Source organism: Corythoichthys intestinalis, chromosome 9 (genome assembly GCF_030265065.1).
Source record: "Corythoichthys intestinalis isolate RoL2023-P3 chromosome 9, ASM3026506v1, whole genome shotgun sequence".
Classification (NCBI taxonomy): domain Eukaryota; kingdom Metazoa; phylum Chordata; class Actinopteri; order Syngnathiformes; family Syngnathidae; genus Corythoichthys; species Corythoichthys intestinalis.
This window is the reverse complement of record NC_080403.1, coordinates 51,198,582-51,218,033: the sequence shown is the minus strand read 5'-3', so window position 1 is coordinate 51,218,033 and position 19,452 is coordinate 51,198,582. Positions and strand designations below refer to the sequence as shown.

General features: G+C 40.7%; 1 protein-coding gene across 1 annotated transcript in view; it reads right to left on the bottom strand.

Annotated features, from left to right (window-relative positions):
- Nucleotides 1–19,452, bottom strand: part of chd5 (chromodomain helicase DNA binding protein 5) — an 89,204-nt gene that overhangs the window by 66,664 nt on the left and 3,088 nt on the right. Inside the window, exon 2 of the mRNA XM_057845922.1 lies at nucleotides 6,715–6,863. Within this exon, the coding sequence (XP_057701905.1) occupies nucleotides 6,715–6,863 (149 nt within the window). The remainder of the gene's footprint in view (nucleotides 1–6,714; nucleotides 6,864–19,452) is intronic.

Below are 19,452 nucleotides of genomic sequence, written 5' to 3'. Positions count from 1 at the left end.
GCGAATACAGTAATTTATTCCGAACGCTTGTGGAATGAATTGGTCAAACTCTGTGTGCCTGTGTGTGACGTGAAGCGCAGCTGTGGAGAAATTCCCGCCCTGCGAGTAAATGTCCAATTGCTGTCAAGCCACCTGTGTAATAGGAGCCGAGTAACGCCCTCTCTCGCTTACGAGCAGTGTTGTTAATCTTACTGAAAAAAAGTAATTAATTATAGTTACAAATTACTTCTCCCAAAAAGTAATTGCGTTTGTAACTCAATTACCTGAATGTAAGAGTAATTAGTTACTTGGCAAAGTAATTGGTGATAATTACTGTACTTTTTTTTTTTCCTGAAAAAAAAAAAAAAAAAACATTGGCCACACTATGTGAAGTTTTTTGTGAAGGTTTTTGGTACAATTGGCCCGAGCCCAATTCTTTACCCTAATTTACCCTTTACCCTGAATCAACTGTTAAAAGTTGTTAAAATTGCTCCCATTATTGCATTAGTTCCCTTCTCTCTACTTTCGATATATGAAAATTTTAAAACTGTTTCATCATTTAAAGATAGATTCAAGTCAAGATTTTGCCGATTTAGAAGTATTTTAGATAAAAAGTTACTTAGGTTCGCTAGGAAGGTTCTCTACAACAGAGCTGTCCTAAAAAATCTACTGCTTTAAGATGGCGGCTGTCTACTAACTCATTTAGTGCCATGTCTGTCACTTTGCATCTAGTTATATCTATGTACAGTACATGTGATATCTACCATATCTACCATAACATGCGGGCGTAGTTTGTACTAGCTATCGGCCACAACATACAGTGCTGCTCAAAAGTTTGTGAACCCCCTCAACATTTTGGAATTTTCTATTATTTCAACCTGATTTCCTAATCAATCAATTCAGTAGTTTTTTTTTGTTTTTTTAACAGTTGTGTTGTCGAGACTAAATTAAAAAGAGTTTTCATCAACTGATGTAGGTGCAAAATTGAACTGTTTGGTCACAACCAAAACCGCCATGTCTGGCGAAAAGTCAACACTGCATACCACCAAAAGAACCTTCTCCCAACAGTGAAGCATGGAGGTGGGAATGTCAAGATCTGGGCTTGCTTTTCATCCTCAGGACCTGGACAACTCCACATAGTCCAGGGAATCATGAATTCTGAGGAATATTGTCAAATCCTAGAACATAACCTGACGCCATCTGTTTTGAAGTTAAAGCTTGGCAGAAGGTGGATCATGCAACATGATAATGATCCAAAGCATTCCAGCAATACAACCAAGGAATGGCTGAAAAAGAAGAAGATTCGTGTTCTGGACTGGCCCAGTCAAAGTCCTGACCTAAATCCCATTGAAATGCTGTGGCGGGACCTGAAGCGAGCAGTTCATGCCAGACGCCCATCAAACCTCTCTCAACTGACTGCGTTCTGCAAGGAAGAATGGGCAAAAATCCCCCAAAGTAGATGTGAGAGGCTGATTAGTCACTACAGAAACCGTTTGGTTGAGGTAATCTCTGCAAAAGGAGGCGCAATATCCTATTAACTGAAGGGGTTCACATACTTTTGCACACATGATATCTGAGTTTTTCTTAAATCAACCACTTTTGTTAAATAAAGAATGACAATATAACTATTTCTTTTGTTTCAGTCCATTATTTGGAATGTCAGTATTGTGGATTTGGGTATAACTTAACATTTAATAAGGTTATTTTAGTTTTTTTTACAAAAAATCTGACCATCGCTGTGGGGTTCACAAACTTTCGAGCAGCACTGTATATTATTGGAGCTACCTAGCATCGCGTTTGCTCGGCGTCACAACTTTCTTGCCTCCTCCCTAATCCTGCTCTGCTCTGTAGTCTCGGTGAGTCCGTCTCCCTCAGACTTTTTGACCAATATAGTAACGCATAGTAACGCATGCCTTTCCGTCCTCAGTTACGGTAACGGCGTTGCCAAGATGAGAAAAGTAATTAATTAGATTACCCACTACTGAAAAAAATAACGCCGTTAGTAATGCCGTTATATTGTAACGCCGTTATTAACAACACTGCTTACGAGCGAGGTGAAAGTGAAACAAGAAAGAAAACAATAAAAGTTATGGCGAGCGGAGGAGTCGACAGACCGAATTTTGAGGAAGCACCTTCTTCTTTCAAATCTGTGGTGTGGCAACATTTCGGTTTCCCCGTGGACTACAATGCAGACGGGGAGAAAATATTGAAATAAATAAATAAATAAAACAATTTGCAAGCATTGCTCAGCGCTTGTTCCCTATGCTAACGGCAACACTTCTAACATGACTCAGCACCTCAGGTGGCATCACCCACAGACATCGCTTTCTCAGAGCAGGACAACCCCGAAGATGACACCAGTGAAAACACACGGGTCTATAGAAGAGGCGTTCCAAAAGCCTTACAATATCAGGTCAGAAAAACACAGGAAAATAACCCACGCAGTGAGGATGTGCATTGCAAAAGACATGCAACCATATTCCGTGGTTGAAGATGCGGGCTTCGTTTATTTAATTGCAACGCTTGACCCGCGTTATATTGTTCCCTCGCGGACATATTTCGCCAACAACATAATCCCCGACATTAATGAAATGGCACGCAAAGCCATCGAAGATGATTTCGCGAAAGCACATAGTTTCGCCCTGACCGCTGATAGTTGGACGTCCCGTGCTACAGAGTGCTACTACCTAACTGTGACGGTCCACTATAATTCATACCTGTCAGGTTGTACGGTCTCGTCGTAATTTGTACAAGTGAGCACTGATTTTTAAATGTGTACGCCGTACGTTACGTTCAAAATATGCACGTTTTTCGTGCATTGCGGTTTTTTTTCATCCGTTCGGATTTGGTCACTGTTTCTGCAAGGAGCCAATGTTCTTTAATACTTAAAATGACGCAAGAAAAGTCAGACACGGAGAGGGCAGAGTGTTTGTTGAGACGCTGTAGCAAACGCGATGCTAGGCTACGCCTGACTTTAGCCGACATCATACAATCTACGCCTAGACAACTCATGCATATAGAACTACATGCGAAATGACACTCGGTAGCGTTAGTAAACAGCCGCCATTTTAGAGCAGTAAACTTCTCAGAAAGGCTCTGTTGTAGTAAACCTTCCGAGCGAACCTAAGCAACTTTTTATCCAAAATACACCTAAATCGGCAAAATCTTGACTTGAGTCTATCTTTAAAGGATGAAACAGTTTTAAAATTTTCACATGTCGAAAGTAGACAGAAGGGAACTAAGGCAAAAACGGGAGCAATTTTATCACATTTAACGGTTGATTCACAACATTAAATGACCTCCAAACATAGCAAAGGTTACTATGTTTTTGGGTTTGTTTGTTGTTTTTTTTTTTAATGAAAAAAAAAACATGAAAAGGTATCACCAGTTACTTTGCCAAGTAACTTTTTTACTACTGTGTGTGTATTTCAGTAGTCAGTCACTACACTTGCCAAAGAGCTAAGAGGCATTTTAACAGTCGAAAATGTTTACATTTTAAGTGTTATTCATTTTTTATAAAGTAAAATAAAGGCAGTTTAAAAAAAAAAAAAAAAAAAAAAAGCAAAACGCAAACCGAAACCGAACCGAAACCGTGATCCCAAAACCAAGGTTCAAACCGAACCGTGGGCTAACTGAACCGTTGCACCCCTAGTCGTCAGTAGCAGCCAATGCTAGGCAATGAGGTAATTTTGGGCCATTCAAGGTCATTTACCTGTTGATTTTCAGATACTTACTGTTGATTTTGGGGTATTTTATGGGTCACTTCCTGTTCGTTTTGTGTTACAGACCTGGGAATCACCCAAGTGAATAGGCAGTAACTCAAACTCAATAGGAAATGACCTGTAAATGCCCTAAAATGAACAGCAAGTGACCTATAAATGCCCTGAAAATCTGACAGAATGACAGTGAATGCTCTGGTTTGGAATGAACGAATGTTCCCAGTCGAAATGAATTGGGTGTCGAGCACCGTCAAGGCAGCCTTAGAGTTAACTGAGACATTATAATGGTGGAAGATTTTGGCAGCAACTTGTTGGTTCCTTTTTTTTTTTTTTTTTTTTTTAAGACATTGACACCTTTGTAAAATGATATCTCGATTTTTGCAGGAGCATATCGATAACCTTTTGGGATATCACGATATATCACCATTTCGATATTTTGTCACACCCCTAATCAGTGTTGGGCACGTTACTTTAAAAAAGTAATTAGTTATAGTTACTCACTACTTCTTCCAAAAAGTAACTGAGTTAGTAACTGAATTACTCTATAGTAAAAGTAACTAGTTAGCAGGGAAAGTAACTATTTCCGAAAGAAGTCGTCGTATGTCAAAGAATTTGAATTTTTCCGAGCAGTATTCGAGTCAGTTGAATAGAAAACAACAGACCAGTAGTTGTGTTATAGAACCCTGTAATATTTATTGCACCTCACCAGCAACAGATTTATCCTACACTTGAAGTGCAACAAAAATAAACAGATTTGAATTGCTTACCACAGATGTCGACAAAAGCTTTGCCCCGGGACATAAATTACACTTTACATGCACGTTCTTTCCTTTAATTTCGACCAACTTGAAATAGTGTTTATATCTCCACCTCGTAAAGGACAAATTTTCCTCTAAATGCTCTGTCATCATATCCGTCAGCATCTGTTTTGCGTGTGTGTGTTTGCCACATGCGCTGTTCCGGTTTGTGTGTGAAAACACCGGCTCTGATTTTTTTTTTTTTTTTAAACAAACTTTATTTACAACAAATACACATATACAAACATAGGGCGAGACAATTCACATATAAACAACCGGCTCAGAAGTACGTGCGCTAATTAGGCTCGAGCGTTAACGTCACAGAATGGGGCATCAAGTGAGATTTGACAACAACGCAGCCATATTGGAAGGAGGTCTGGCTTGCGGGAAATTAAACTTTACCTTGCCAGTTCGATAAAGAGACAAACTCGTTACTAAGGCTAAGAACAGATATGTGATCAAACTTAAGGATGTGAACAATGTTGACCCTTACAAGCAAGCCGAAGACAAATGGAGTAAAGATGTCGACGGGCTTCCACAATTACGCGAAATGGACATTCTGCTGTATTTATTGTTTGGTGTATGTTACTAAACTCATCAGCGATTCCGAAATTACAAATCGCTACAAAGCTACGAACAGTTTTGCTGCGGATGGGTGCAGGACCTGCAAATTATGACCATATCAAATGGCAACTCCATCGTTCTTGCAAAGGTAGGCTATGTGTGTTTACTATTTTCATTGCCATGAACCTGAACGCACCCCAAGTCTTGGATGACAAATAAACAGAGCAGAGTAGACTCGCTATGGCTGGTAGTTTCTTCAATTTATTCAAAGTAAGTATAACGCGCCGCTTTTGACCGTCAGTAACGGTAATGGCGTTGTAACGGTGGAAAAAATAATTAGTTAGATTACCCCGTTACTAAAAAAAATAAAGCCGTTATGTAACAGCGTTATTTATAACGGCTTTATTCCCAACACTGCCTCTAATCAACATCGAGTTTACAGCAAAACAAAAAACAAAAAAACGAGGCGTTCAAAGAAAAGAACACAGTCCCCACAGTCAAACATGGAGGATGTTCCCTGATGTTTTGGGGCTGCTTTGCTGCCTCTGGCAATGGACTGCTTGACCGTGTGCATGGCATTATGAAGTCTGAAGACTACCAACAAATTTTGCAGCATAATGTAGGGCCCAGTATGAGAAAGTTGGGTCTCCCTCAGAGGTCATGGGTCTTCCAGCAGAATAATGACCCAAAACACACTTTAAAAAGCACTAGAAAATGGTTTGAGAGAAAGCACTGGAGCAATGAGTCCAGACCTGAATCCTATAGAACACCAATGGAGAGATCTAAAAATGGCACCCTTCAAATCTCAGAGACCTGGAGCAGTTGGCCAAAGAAAAATGTTCTAAAATTCCAGCAGAGCATTGTAAGAAACTCACTGATGGATACCGGAAGCAGTTGTTCGCAGTTATTTTATCCAAAGGTTATGCTGTCAAGTATTAGGCTGAGGGTGCCAATACTTTTGTCCATCCCATTTTTGGAATTTTGTGTAAAACGATTTGATTGTTTGTTTTCATTCTCTTTTGTGTTTTTTAATTGCAACCAAAATAAATGAATGTATAACGACCAAAGCATTTGTAATTGCAATCATTTTCTGGGAGAAAATGAGCATTATCTGACAGAATTGCAGGGGTGCCAATACTTTTGGCCAGCAGTGTAATTCAGTCAAATCACATTACTGACCCAGCAACTTTATCACAATTAGCCACCAGTCATTTAGTGAGGATCAATTCCTGATAATAGCTTGAAGGCAAGAGAAAAATGGCTAACAAGCATTAACAAACAATAGCAAGTATTCAAACTCATGGTTGAAAAACGACTCTAAAATGATCACAGAACAACAAACGAAAGCGCATAACTTGCATTTGATGAAACAATAGGAACAACAACCGAAGATATAATTTACACAGAACATGAACTTTGAAAGTTATTTAAATGCTCAGCGCCGTATTGTATGCTGGGAGGCATGAAGTACGAATTGCAATATTTTAGGAAAACAACAGTGTTGACAGCAGGTGGCAGAAAAGGTTTTCTGTCTCTCCCAAGGGAAGTAAGAGAACAGATTGAACAGTGATAGCAAAATGAAGCTTCTTGAAGCAATGAAGGTTTGAACCATTCATTTGCTCTCAAGTGGTCTTAAAGCCAAAGAGCGAACTCACCTCCTTTTTCCGCTTCTTGACTTTGGCTACCTTTTCCTCCTTCATTTTCTTGCTCTTCTTCTTTTTCTGCTGCTTGAGGGAGTCGTCATCGTCTGAGAAGAAGCTGCCGATGGACGCCAGGGGCAGCGCCGTGCGCACGTCCTCCTCATCTACAAAATCATAATGCATAATAAGCATTTGTACATTGAATGATTATTTGTTTATATGGGCCAGTCAGAGTTGGTCAACCAGAAGAGATTGTGTTCCACTTGAGTTCCATTCAACAATGGACAAATGAACACCGCTAAATTGTCACAGCTCCGATTAGGATGGAAATTGTGGATTTACGGCCAGAACCGAGCATTGAATTCCACCGATAATCGCCTATGTGTGAAAGCCAAGCGCCGAATATGAAAACAAAACGTCACAGCTGAGTGAAACCGAGCGCTAAACGGAGAGTGGGGGACTCCCTTGGCAAACCCCGGGCCCCGCTGAGTCTTTCCCAGCTGCCGCTTGTCAAATCGTCTGCGTACAAACGAGCTCACTTGCTGAGCCCAGCGGCCTGCTTCCTGTAGCGTCAGGGTTCAACTACATCACTACCAACACGCCGCATGAATAATACAGCACGGGGATCAACCTGCCAACATTTACTCGCCTGGCCTAGAGGGGAGTGACGCCTGGTTGAGGCAGACACACCAAAACAAACAGTTTAGTAGCGCTGGCAGGAGGTAGCCACACACATAACACAGTATTACACACCAGACCCATCATGATTTGCCGGCTCTTAAAGGGAACCTCGAATTTTAGAAGCCAAAATTATTCTGTTTTACTAAAATATGTTATTAGAAACACATAAAATGTTGCCATTGGTTTAAAAATCTATAATATTTAGTACATGTTTTGACCTAGGGAGGGCGCCATGTTTTATGCGCGCAATGGACGCTCGGGGTGATGATGTAGTTGATCACTGTTGCTAAACGTACCCGGATTACTTCCTTTTTTTTTGTCCTGTTCAGCTGTTTGACACGGAGAGTGGAAGTCTGAGTGTCGGGTTGGTCTGAACAGTTTTAATGTTTCACATTGGAGTATCACCTACTCCCATTGTGAGCAATCAACATATCTCATTTATTAAGACATAGCAGCGAACAGGAAGGGGCTTTGGGGGAACAAAACAAAAAAAGGAAAGGGAGACAGAACAAACAAACAACAACAAGGAATACATTGAACTAGGGCTGCAGCTATCGATTATTTTAGTAGTCGATTAATCGATGAACTAGTTAGTTCGAATAATCGAGTAATCGGATAAGGAACATGAAAAATTCAAATACCTGAGCTGAGCCTCATACGGTATATATATACATTTTTTAAATGAGGATCTATATAAAACAAAACAATTGGCTAACTTAAATTTAAAAAGTCCGCTAGTTTAAATGCTATAAAATGCTAAAGTTTTTTTTTCAATGCTCTTAACAAATGGTTCAGACCCATATTCCCACAAAAACAGCTAAATATACCAATAAACTAAATTATGAATGCATTAAAAAACATTAGCTCAAACAAAAACCTAGCTTACGTTGGTCTTAACAGGGAGCAGTTGGATTCAGCCATGTGAAATGAGACAGACCAGACGGCAGTGTATCCACTCTAATCAATAAAACTAAATGCAAACACTTTCAAAACAAACCATTACAATGCCCCTTTAATTAAAAGAATACTCGAAACAATAAAAATTAATTCGAATATTTTTTTTCTAATTAAATACTCGAGTTAATCGATTAATCGTTGCAGCACTACATTGAACGCCTACATTACCTATGAATATGTTGGAGATAACGTCAGCTAGATGTATTTTTGGTTGACACCATGTGGGGCGCTTGTTAACCAGGGAAAGAGAGGGGGAGGGGGAGTCTGGAAAATAAGTGATTGGGAGGGGTGGAGTGTACATAAATCAGCCCTATGATCTAGAATCCAGTAATTGTGTGAATCCCTTGTGAGTGTAAGCCCGTTGGCAACCCATCTACGCTGCCCCATCGCCAATCCCAGCACCGAGGCCCCCACCCGAGCACGCCCAATCACATCCAGTCACGCGCGAACACGATAGCCCCGCAGACGAGCGGAGACGCCACAGCAGACCCCCCCCCGGTCCAGCCAACCCGGGGGTTAGGGGGGAGGAGGGGAGTCAGCGCAGCCCATCCCTCCGTCCCAAGGGTCACCCGCGCCCCCATCAACCGGCCTTCAGAGATGGGAAGAGGGGACGCACCACGAAACCCCGCACCCGCCCCCACACCTGTCCGCCCACCCAGCCCACGAGCCACCGCCGCAACCCCTCAACCGGCAAGGCACATTGCGGAACCCCCAGCAACCATCAATCCCATGGGCAGGACAGGGTCCCCTGCAAGAGCAGGCGACATCCAGCCGACACAACGGTGTCGAGCCAGCGACCCGCGTCGGAGCGCATGGTGGATACCTAGGCAGAGAAGAGAGGGGAAGGCAGGAGCCAGAGAACGCTGAGGAACCGCCGCGGGGCAGCATGAGTTCGGAGCCTCGATCTCCCCCCACTGCCGCGGCCGGCAGCCCAGGCAGAGAGGGAGGCCACGCCCAGGGAGCCCCGCCATCGAGAAAAAGTGTGGGACCCACCTACTACCCTATTACTGTCGGGGCCCTGGCAGCTGTCGGGGACCTGGCAGCCATTATCCAGCACCGTGATGGGATTGTGTGGGGAGGGTGTATGCATTAAAATAGGAAAGGTAGGCTTGGGGCAGTGGGACCGCTGCATGGATATTCTACTCAGCAGCTCGTCCCACCGCCCTTTGCTGCAGCTCCCCCGTGGGGTAAGATGTGTGTGGTGCATTAAAATAGGTGTGGGAATGGTGGGGCCTGGCGTGAGGAGGTAACAGTGATGTCACCCCATAGTCATTCCCATTCACACTCGCAAAACCACAGGGTTGGATTGCTCCAATTAACATCTTGAGTGTTTGCAGGGCTGGGCTGCCTTGGTTTTGTTGTACAGTGGACCGCTCAGGCAGACAATCGGGCGGACAACCTTTTTACATATTTCAAAAGCTGCAGTTTGCCTAGTATGTACTGTATAATTAAGCTTGTGTTTGCTGTGACAAATCAGCTGTTTGAGCTGCTGTGGAAAGTTCTTTGGTCATTGTGTGTTTCAACATAATAACCTGTGAAACTTGACAACTGAATGTTGGACTTGTCAAGACAAAGTAAAGGTGCTTGATGCGATTTGTCCCAGATGTTATAAAACTCGATTTTCTAAAACGTAGACCAGTCATGTCCAAAGTCCGGCCCGGGGGCCAAATGCGGCCCATGGTCAAATTTCATCCGGCCCCCAACCTCTGTCATAAAATCAATAACGTCTGGCCCACACACAGACTTAATAAATTGGTCAGCAGTACTGCAACCAGCATATGAAGTAGCTTACACACAAAATGCTGCTCCTCATTCACCCACTAAACGGCAGCAGCGCTTTAACCCTTTATTGCCAAATGTATCACATTTTAAAAACCTAAAATTTCATGATTTTGAGACTAATTTAGAATTTTGATATTTTGAAAAAAAAAAAAAATGATGGATGCAAGTCAACACATTCGTCTGCAGGTTCCATGAGAAAAAAAACATGATTTAGCATGGGTTATTGATATTAGAGCGCTTATTACACATATTCATTTTGACTCTCTTTTTACAAATTGGAAAAAAACGTTTCATTAGGACCTTATTTTTCAAATTTTGGGATTCTCTGATAATTGCTCCATGTTGCAGCTATTTAAGGCCTAAGCAACATTACCCCGTGTGACCCATTCCATTTTCTAAAATGGCGAAAATCAACAAAAAAAAGAAAGTTGACTGTGACGGCCGACGCTTTAAGGATAGGTGGAAATTGGACTATTTCTTCACTAAAATATGCAACAACTGTGTCTTCATTTGCAAAGAGACAGTCGCTCTTTTTAAAGATTTCAATATGAGGCGATATTACCAAACAAGACACGCTGACATGTACGACAAGATCAGAGAGAAGATACGCAGCAAGAAATTGAAGCAACTTGAAGCTAGTTTAATTTCACAGCAGAAGTATTCCGTAAGAGCCCGAGAGTCGAAAGAGAACGCCACAAAGGCAAGTTGCGAGATTGTTGAAATTATTCATTTAAAAAAATAATAAAGCAAATGTGACACACTGAATGGCTTGCTAAAATTTGGTTAAAAATATTGTTTTTAAATGTAGTGTAAAAGACATTAGCCAAGGTCGGCCCCCCACATTTTTATCACACCAAATCTGGCCCCCTTTGCAAAAAATTTGGACACCCCTGACGTAGACAGTCTGGTTTAACTAAAGTTCTGAATGCTAGTCATGGTTTCATTCCGCATAGTCTTCTGATCATTTTCACACTAACCCAGGAGTTAACAAGTCTGGATTTGCAAATATTCAAGATGCTAATTGCAGCTATCCAGAGTGAAACCCCCACTTCACACCTAGGCTGCTTGATTGCTTGTTTGAGTGGTCTATTGTTTAACAAAGCCAAGTAGTCAGTTTGGTATCGGGGTCATTTGACGCCTTTCTAGTACTTCTTTATAGCCAAAAAAAACCCGGTAGTTCCAGAGTTAAGAGGCAGGCTCACGCAGGCGCGGCCCTGTCTGCTGGGGGAAGCGCCAAGGCCCCTATCAACCCCCGCCCCAGACCACCCCCAGCGCGCCCGCATTCGCCAACCCTTCCCTTCGCCGCCCGAGCACCCATCCCAGATTACTTCCATTCCTTCTACACGGCGAGATGTCCGACACATGCGCACAGCAGTGAAAAGCGGCGAGTACTTACTATTTGTGTTTTTACTGAGTCTTTTATAACCTTTTCATTGCCTCAAAGTAATTTTTGCACATGTTTCCCTGTTATACTTTTAGGCATTGTGTTTTCTTGTGGTAGCTTTAAAGCAGATTGTTGCGCTGTTGACCACATTAGTCACACAGCATATTTAAACCACCCTTATTTGATATTAATACGTTTAAGTATTTTTAAGGCATCTTTAGTATGTTCTGTCTGTATGCATCTCCATAAAACAAGCTTAAAGCGCACGGTAGTACTTAGGGTGTAAAATTTGCTTCTTCGCCGGTGAAGCACATTTTGGCAGAACAGTTTTTTTTTCCTTCTCCCGTCTTGTCTCATCCCGTCTTTCCTGTTCCATTTAATGTTCTTCTCGGGTTCAAATTGAAAGGGTTGAACAGATGACATGTTTATGTCGTAGAGACATACGGTGGAAGCACGGCAGCGTAATCATGTGACGTCACCGCCCTGCGACGTCAACAACATTGGCGACCTACTAGTTAAAGAAATTTTACAAATTGTATCAAATGAAAACATCAAGAGGGGTTTCAATTTTAACTCATAATAACGTTTACCTTTTAAAGGGATCCTTTATTTTTAAGACAGGTAATTCTTAAAAGATAAATGTTAGTATGAGTTATCATAATTTGATATTAAAACCCCTCTTAATGTTTTTGTTTTAATAAAGTTTGTAAAATTATTTTAAGTGATAGGTCGCCATTCTTGTTACGTCGCAGTGCGTGACGTCACCGGGCCTGTTGCCGAAATTCCAGCGTGTCACGCGTTAGCTTTCCAAACATGTCGTCAGTCTACCCTTCCTATTTGAACCAGATCTGAAAAGTGAAGAGCAGGACAGCACTGTCGGTCGTTCACAAGACGAGCTTCAGGGAAAAATGCAACAAATACCTGATAAGACAAAAGTTGGGCAAAACTGGTGTCTCAGTGGCAACAGAGCGAGAGAGTGCTGTTGGGAACTCCGGTTGAGCGAGAGTGTATGCTGTCCGGTTTTATTAGCAGATATTCAAGGTAAGCATATTGCGTTTTCAAACTTATCCCCATATAATTATGTAGATTGTTAGCATCCAGAGCTGTCGTGTGCTTTACATACAGTACAGGCCAAAGAGCACACATTGTGTAATCCATGTCTTATACATTGTAACGCGTGGTATCTAGGATACGTGTATAAAAGTACCAAAAAGGGGAGAGGCTTCCACTTATGCACATTTATTCACCAAAAAATTATATTTCCACCTTGACCACTCTTCACTCGGGAGTTCAGCAGTACGCAAACACGCGTTCCCTGACGAACTCCAACATTGTTGTAAGGTCCACGTCAGAGTCACTGTCGTCACTGTAGTGTACCATAGTGCTTTAATTATTTAGTATGATTTGGGGAAAACTCCCACAAAGAATAGTCAACAAAAAAGATAGCAATAGTAATCCAAATCCGCGTTTTTTTACTCACTCGAAGATCCAGGAATTAGACCGATCCCATGGCAATGTTGCAGCCGCCATCAGGCCGTCTATTCCACAAAATAGACTGATCCGAAAAGCCACTGTGGGACCGACGAATCAAAAAAATGGACAGATCCGAAACCAACATTGCAGATGCGGTGGGACCGCCGGATCCAGAAAATAGACAGATCCCTTACTTGACTGAGGATCCAGGAAAAATGTTCGGGCGCGTGGTGGGTAGGATACGTGCATACAGGGACCAAAAAGGGGGAGAAGCTTCCACTTATGCACATTTTTTCACTAAAAATAATATTTCCACCTTGACCACTCACTTCACTCCCCTTGTTTCCATTTGACTGGAAATTGCTCCAAAAGCAGCACATCGTGGCATTTTACTTCGAGAGTTTAGGCAGCAATAAGCAATTGTTGAACACGCTACACATTTGGAAAGATCCCAATTACGTCATCACTGCGAGCCCGCAAACCATGGCGCCAACTAACGGTCAAAATATGTACTAAATATTATAAAATATTGCCATTGATTTAACATTTTATGTGTTTCTAACAACATATTTTAGTACAAGAGAATAATTGTGGTTTATTAGAGCCTGAATGTATTTAAGTGAGAGGATCACTTTAAGAACTACAAGTTTTTCTATCCGTGGATCCCTTTAAGTCATTCACTGACATGGACAGTGATAGACATCAAATCACCTCGGATGACTGGCGATGAGAGATCATGTTTTACTGCCATTGACGGCGATAGACGTCCAATCCATTTTGACTGGAACAGCCTCTTCCAGTCAAATTCAATTGGACGTATATTGGACGCCATTGACGGCGACATACGTCCAATTGAATTTGACTGGAAGAGGCTGTTCCAGTCAAAATGGATTGGACGTCTCTAGTCGTCAATGGCGGCCATTGTGTTACAGTTTAAACGGAACTCGTTCGTAACCCGGGGACTACCTGAAGTACCTTTGTCCACAAACCCAAATCTGTCTATTTTAGCACCTTGTCCACTGTTAAATACTGCGTAATACCCCAGATGGCAGGGTGGTGGTGCCAAAAATGGTCATAATGAGGGTCAAAACTTTTCGATTACGTTATGGTTGCTTGGCAGGGGCAGAGCCTGGGGGGATGCGACCGCACCCAGGTCTAGGCCTTTAAAGAGCTCGGTTTGCATTGATCATTTGCGATGATGCACGGAACAATAATATAGCGTTTAAAATAGTGTTAAATAATACATTAAATAATAAGTGTTAAAATATCTCTGCCAGCACAATATCCCTCCAAATCCCCCACACTTGTCTGGAGAGGCCTGCGACTGACCCACTAACAACGCAAGGCAAATCTAACAAAACATCCAAAGAAGCTTTTGGCCACTACGAAATGATCATGTCCCTCACATCCTCTCCTAAAGTCTCTCACATACCGAGTGTGACAACAGCAGCGGTAATTCCGCGCCTTTAGCACCTGCCTCGCCACACACTCAAACCGCTAAATGGTGCGTGACTTCCCCTCGGGCAACGACATCTTCTTTCTAGCGGCTTAGCGCGACGGGACGGGCAGGACGGCGGGGTGGGAAAGGGTGAAGGTCAGCAGCGGGTTGTATTAGTCACGGGACCGCAACTGCGCCAGGATAACGAGCCTTGTACAGCCCGGACAGATGACAGAAACGCTTCTGACCTTCCCGGCTGCGGGAACGAGCCGGGGGAGATTAATGGGGACCACCGCAGTGAAGACACTTGGCCCCCGCTTGGAAAATCTATATTGAATAATAAATTAAGTCATACTGTTTGAAACGTGCCCTTCATTTTTACTGTGAATAACAATAACAATATGATCTCATGCTGACTACTGAAACACGCCATCACATCATATTACATTTTTGTTTTGTTTTTTTCTCATACGGTACTGACACATTGCTAAACAGAACACAGAAATATTACCTCACCTACAACTGAAACATTGTCTTGCTGCTCAAACACTACTGAAACAGGTGAAAAGTTTACACACAAATTGTTCAAAACACTATCTCACAAACACTAATGGAACATTCTCGAACCCACCAAGTGAAATGCTTTCAGCTACTAAACTGAAGCACTATCAAACACTCTCACACATAATTAAAATGATTTTACATACACATAAACTACTGAAATATTCTCATACATGAGTGAACCATTCTAACACACAACGGAATATGCTCTTATTATACACTAAGAAATTCTATTAAATATGGACATCTCTTCTCTCACACACACACAAGCATTTGACTAATTTTTGTGCTTATACACTACAAAAACACTCATGCAATTAAAAAAAATGCTCTCACACAATGCTCAAATGTTATCACACGCACTACTCAAATGCTCTTATCCATTTGAATAAAACACTTTCCTAAACATTACTTAAAGACTCTCACACATCGAGGACTACTAAAATGTTCTCATGCGCACATCCAAAATGCTTTTATACGCACTACTGAAACGCTTTCACACACGACTAAATATGCTCATATACATGAAATGCACTCTCTCTCTCTCACTCTTTCTCTCTCACATAAACAAACCACCAACACACACACCCACGCGTGGTGAATAATTCTTGTGCTTATACACTACAGAAACACTCTCATTCCACTAACAAAATGCTCTCACACGATGCTCAAATGTTATCACACACTCTACTGAAGTGGTCTAATCCACTTAGATACTGTAAAACACTCTCAAATACATTACTTTAACACTCTCACAAACAATTAAAATGATTTTATATACATATACACTACTGAAATATTCTCATAACTGAATGAAACATTCTCACACACAACCGAATATGCTTTTGTACACTAAGAAATTCTATCAAAATATGTAAATACTCGCTCTCTCTCACAGACAGACAGACACACACACACGCCGTTGACAATTTTTTGTACTTATACACTACAGAAACACTCTCATGCAACAAACAAAATGCTCTTACACAATGCTCAAATGCTATCACAAACACTACTCAAACACTCTTACCCATTTAAAATTAAATACTTTCATAAACATTACTTAAACACTCTCACACATACAGGACTACTGAAATGCTCTCATGAGCACGACAAAAATGCGTTCATACGCACAACTGAAACATTTTCACACACGACTGAAAAAGATCTTATACACTAGGAAATGCTCTCACACTTTATCATATAAACAATGAATGAATTAATTAATTAAAAATACACTACAAAAACACTCTCATACCACTAACAAAATGCTCTAATTAATGAATTAATAATACACTACAGAAACACTCTCATACCACTAACAAAACGCTCTAACACAATTCTCAAACGTTATCTCACACACTACTGAAATGCTCTCTAACCACTTAGGTAAAACGCTTTCAAATACAATACTTCAACACTCTCACACCTACATTACTACTGAGATACTCTCATCTGCACAACATAATTTTACGCATTACTGAAATGCTTTCACACATACGACTTATCCACTAAGAATTGATAATACAATACAGAAATGCTCTTACTGCAAAACTTTCACATATACAGGACAATTGAAATACTCTCACACACACAACAGAACACACATACAAACCAGGGACAAATGTTTGTACTTATACACTACTGAAATGCTCTAATTCGCTTGGGTAAAACACTTTCATACACATCACTCTCACACATACAGTACTACTGAAATGCTCTCATATACACAACAGAAATGCAGTGACATTCACATTTTGTGTGGCTCTTAAATGGACATAAGAAAAATGCTCCCACTTGCATTATTGAAACACTCTCATATCAGTACATACAGTCGTGAAAAAGTTAGGACACCCTATGGAAGCCTGTGTTTTCTAACATAATCGGTTATATGGATAGTTAATATCAATTTTAAAAATATTGAGAGATTCAAGTAATAGAACTAAACAATTAAAACTGAAAAAAATATTTCTATAACTTTCTGGAAAATGTAATTTTACATAAATACAATTTCTGTTGACACCCCCACATTCAATCACTTAAAATGGTTAAAATCACACACAGGTGCATCACATCAGGTGCACACAATTAGAACATCATTACCTAGGGTTTTGAAGGAGGGTTACCTTATTTAAACCACACATTTAGTTTGGTGTGCCCCTGACTGTTGAAGTGAGAGAAAACACATCAGTGAGATCAAAGGAGCTGTCTGAGGCCGTCAGAAAGAAGATTGTACACACTTCTAAGTCTGGTAAGGGATTTAAAAACATCTCAAAAGAATATAAAATCATCCATTCCACTGTCCGGATAATAGTCTACAAGTGGAAGACATTCAAAACAACAGCCAACATGCCCAGGTCTCGCCGTCCAAGCAAGTTCACCCCGAGAGCTGACCGCAAGATGCTAAAAGAAGTCTCCAAAACACCTAAAATGTCATCACGGGACCTACAGCAAGCTCTTGCTACTGCTGATGTGAAAGTGCATGCCTCTACAATCAGAAAGAGACGTTACAACTTTAACCTTCATGGGAGGTGTGCAAGGAGGAAACATTTTTTCTCCAAGAAGAACATGAAGGCCAGACTGAAGTTTGCCAGAGTGAATGTAGACAAAGACCAAGACTTCTGCATAATGTTCTATGGACAGATGAATCTAAAATTAAATTATTTGGGCACCAGAACAGACGACATGTTTGGCGTAAACCCAAAACAGCATTCCAGGAAAAGAACTTTATACCAACTGTGAAGCATGGGGGTGGAAGTGTCATGGTTTGGGGATGCTTTGCTTCAGCAGGACCTGGCCACCTCACCATCATAGAATCCACCATGAATTCTATCGTGTATCAGAGGGTTCTTGAGGAACATGTGAGATCATCTGTGAAAAAAATGTAAGTGGACCCTGCAAAATGACAGTAACCCAAAACATACCAGTAAATCCATCAAGGACTGGCTGAATAGGAAGAAATGGAAAGTCCTGGAATGGCCAAGTAAAAGCCCAGATCTTAAACCCATTGAGATGCAGTGGGTGACTTGAAACAGGCTGTACATGCAAGAAACCTCTCAAACATCTCACAACTGAAAGTATTCTGCGTTTAGGAGTGGGGCAAACTTTCTTCAGACCGATGTCAAAGACTGGTAGATGGCTAAAAAAAGTGTCTCACTGAAGTTATTTCAGCTAAAGGGGGTAACACTAGCTATTAGGTGGTAGGGTGTCCTAACTTTTTCCTCAGTTAGAATATGCATTTTTGTTGCTATATTTGGTTTAATGAGTAAAACAATGTTATTTTTTGTTGTTTACCTGCAATTAAATCACTTTCTATTCCAGAGAAAAATCAAAACAAGATCAGACATTGATACATGAACATTTCTTAATAAAGAACTGAATATTTAATAGGGTTTCCTCATTTTTTCACATGACTGTCCTCTCACACATCATTATGAAATACACATTTCCTTATATCTTTAAATGGATACATGGATGAAAATTAGGGCTGTCAAATGATTAAAATATTTAATTGAGTTAATTACAGCTTAAAAATGAATTAATCGTAATTAATCGCAATTCAAACCATCTATAAAATATGCCATATTTTTATGTAAATTATTGTTGGAATGGAAAGACAAGACACAAAATGGATATATACATTCAACATACGGTACATAAGTACTGTATTTGTTTATTATAACAATAAATCAACCAGATGGCATTAACATTATTAACATTCTGTTAAAGCGATCCATGGATAGAAAGACTTGTAGTTCTTAAAAGATAAATGTTAGTACAAGTTATAGAAATTTTATATTAAAAACCCTCTTAATGTTTTCGTTTTAATCAAATTTGTAAAATTTTCAATCAAAAAATAAACTAGTAGCCCGCCATTGTTGATGACAATAATTACACAATGTTGATGGGTGCTGAAGCCCATAAAATCAGTCGCACCCAAGCGCCAGCAGAGGGCGACAAAACTCCAAAAAACACAAGTAACAAGTGGACAGTGCACTGCTGCTGTCATTTTAATCTGTTTGAGCGGGGCATGTGCGTTAATTGCGTCAAATATTTTAACGTGATTAATTTAGAAAATTAATAACCGCCCTTTAACGCGATAATTTTGACAGCCCTAATGAAAATACTTATAAACTATAATATATCTAAACAGTGTTTAGGATAGAAAGTATAAAGTGCACTTTAAAATTTAGCATTTTATTTTTAAATGGAAAATAACATGAGTTTGTTAGCATAGCAAGTGGGCTTATTTTACAGTATCTGACAGGAGACCAAATGTGGAGAATGTGGATTGCAGTACAAAACTGAGGTTAGACTAATGTTAGCCTGCACTTTGGTATATTTAGAATGACGCTGCAATCTGCTGGAACTCCACTCGTCTTGGTGTATCCTTCATAATGCGTTAATCAGACGGAGGAGAGACAATGCGAATGCAGCACCGGCAGCTGGATTCAAATGGTGTCAACTTTCATAGAGA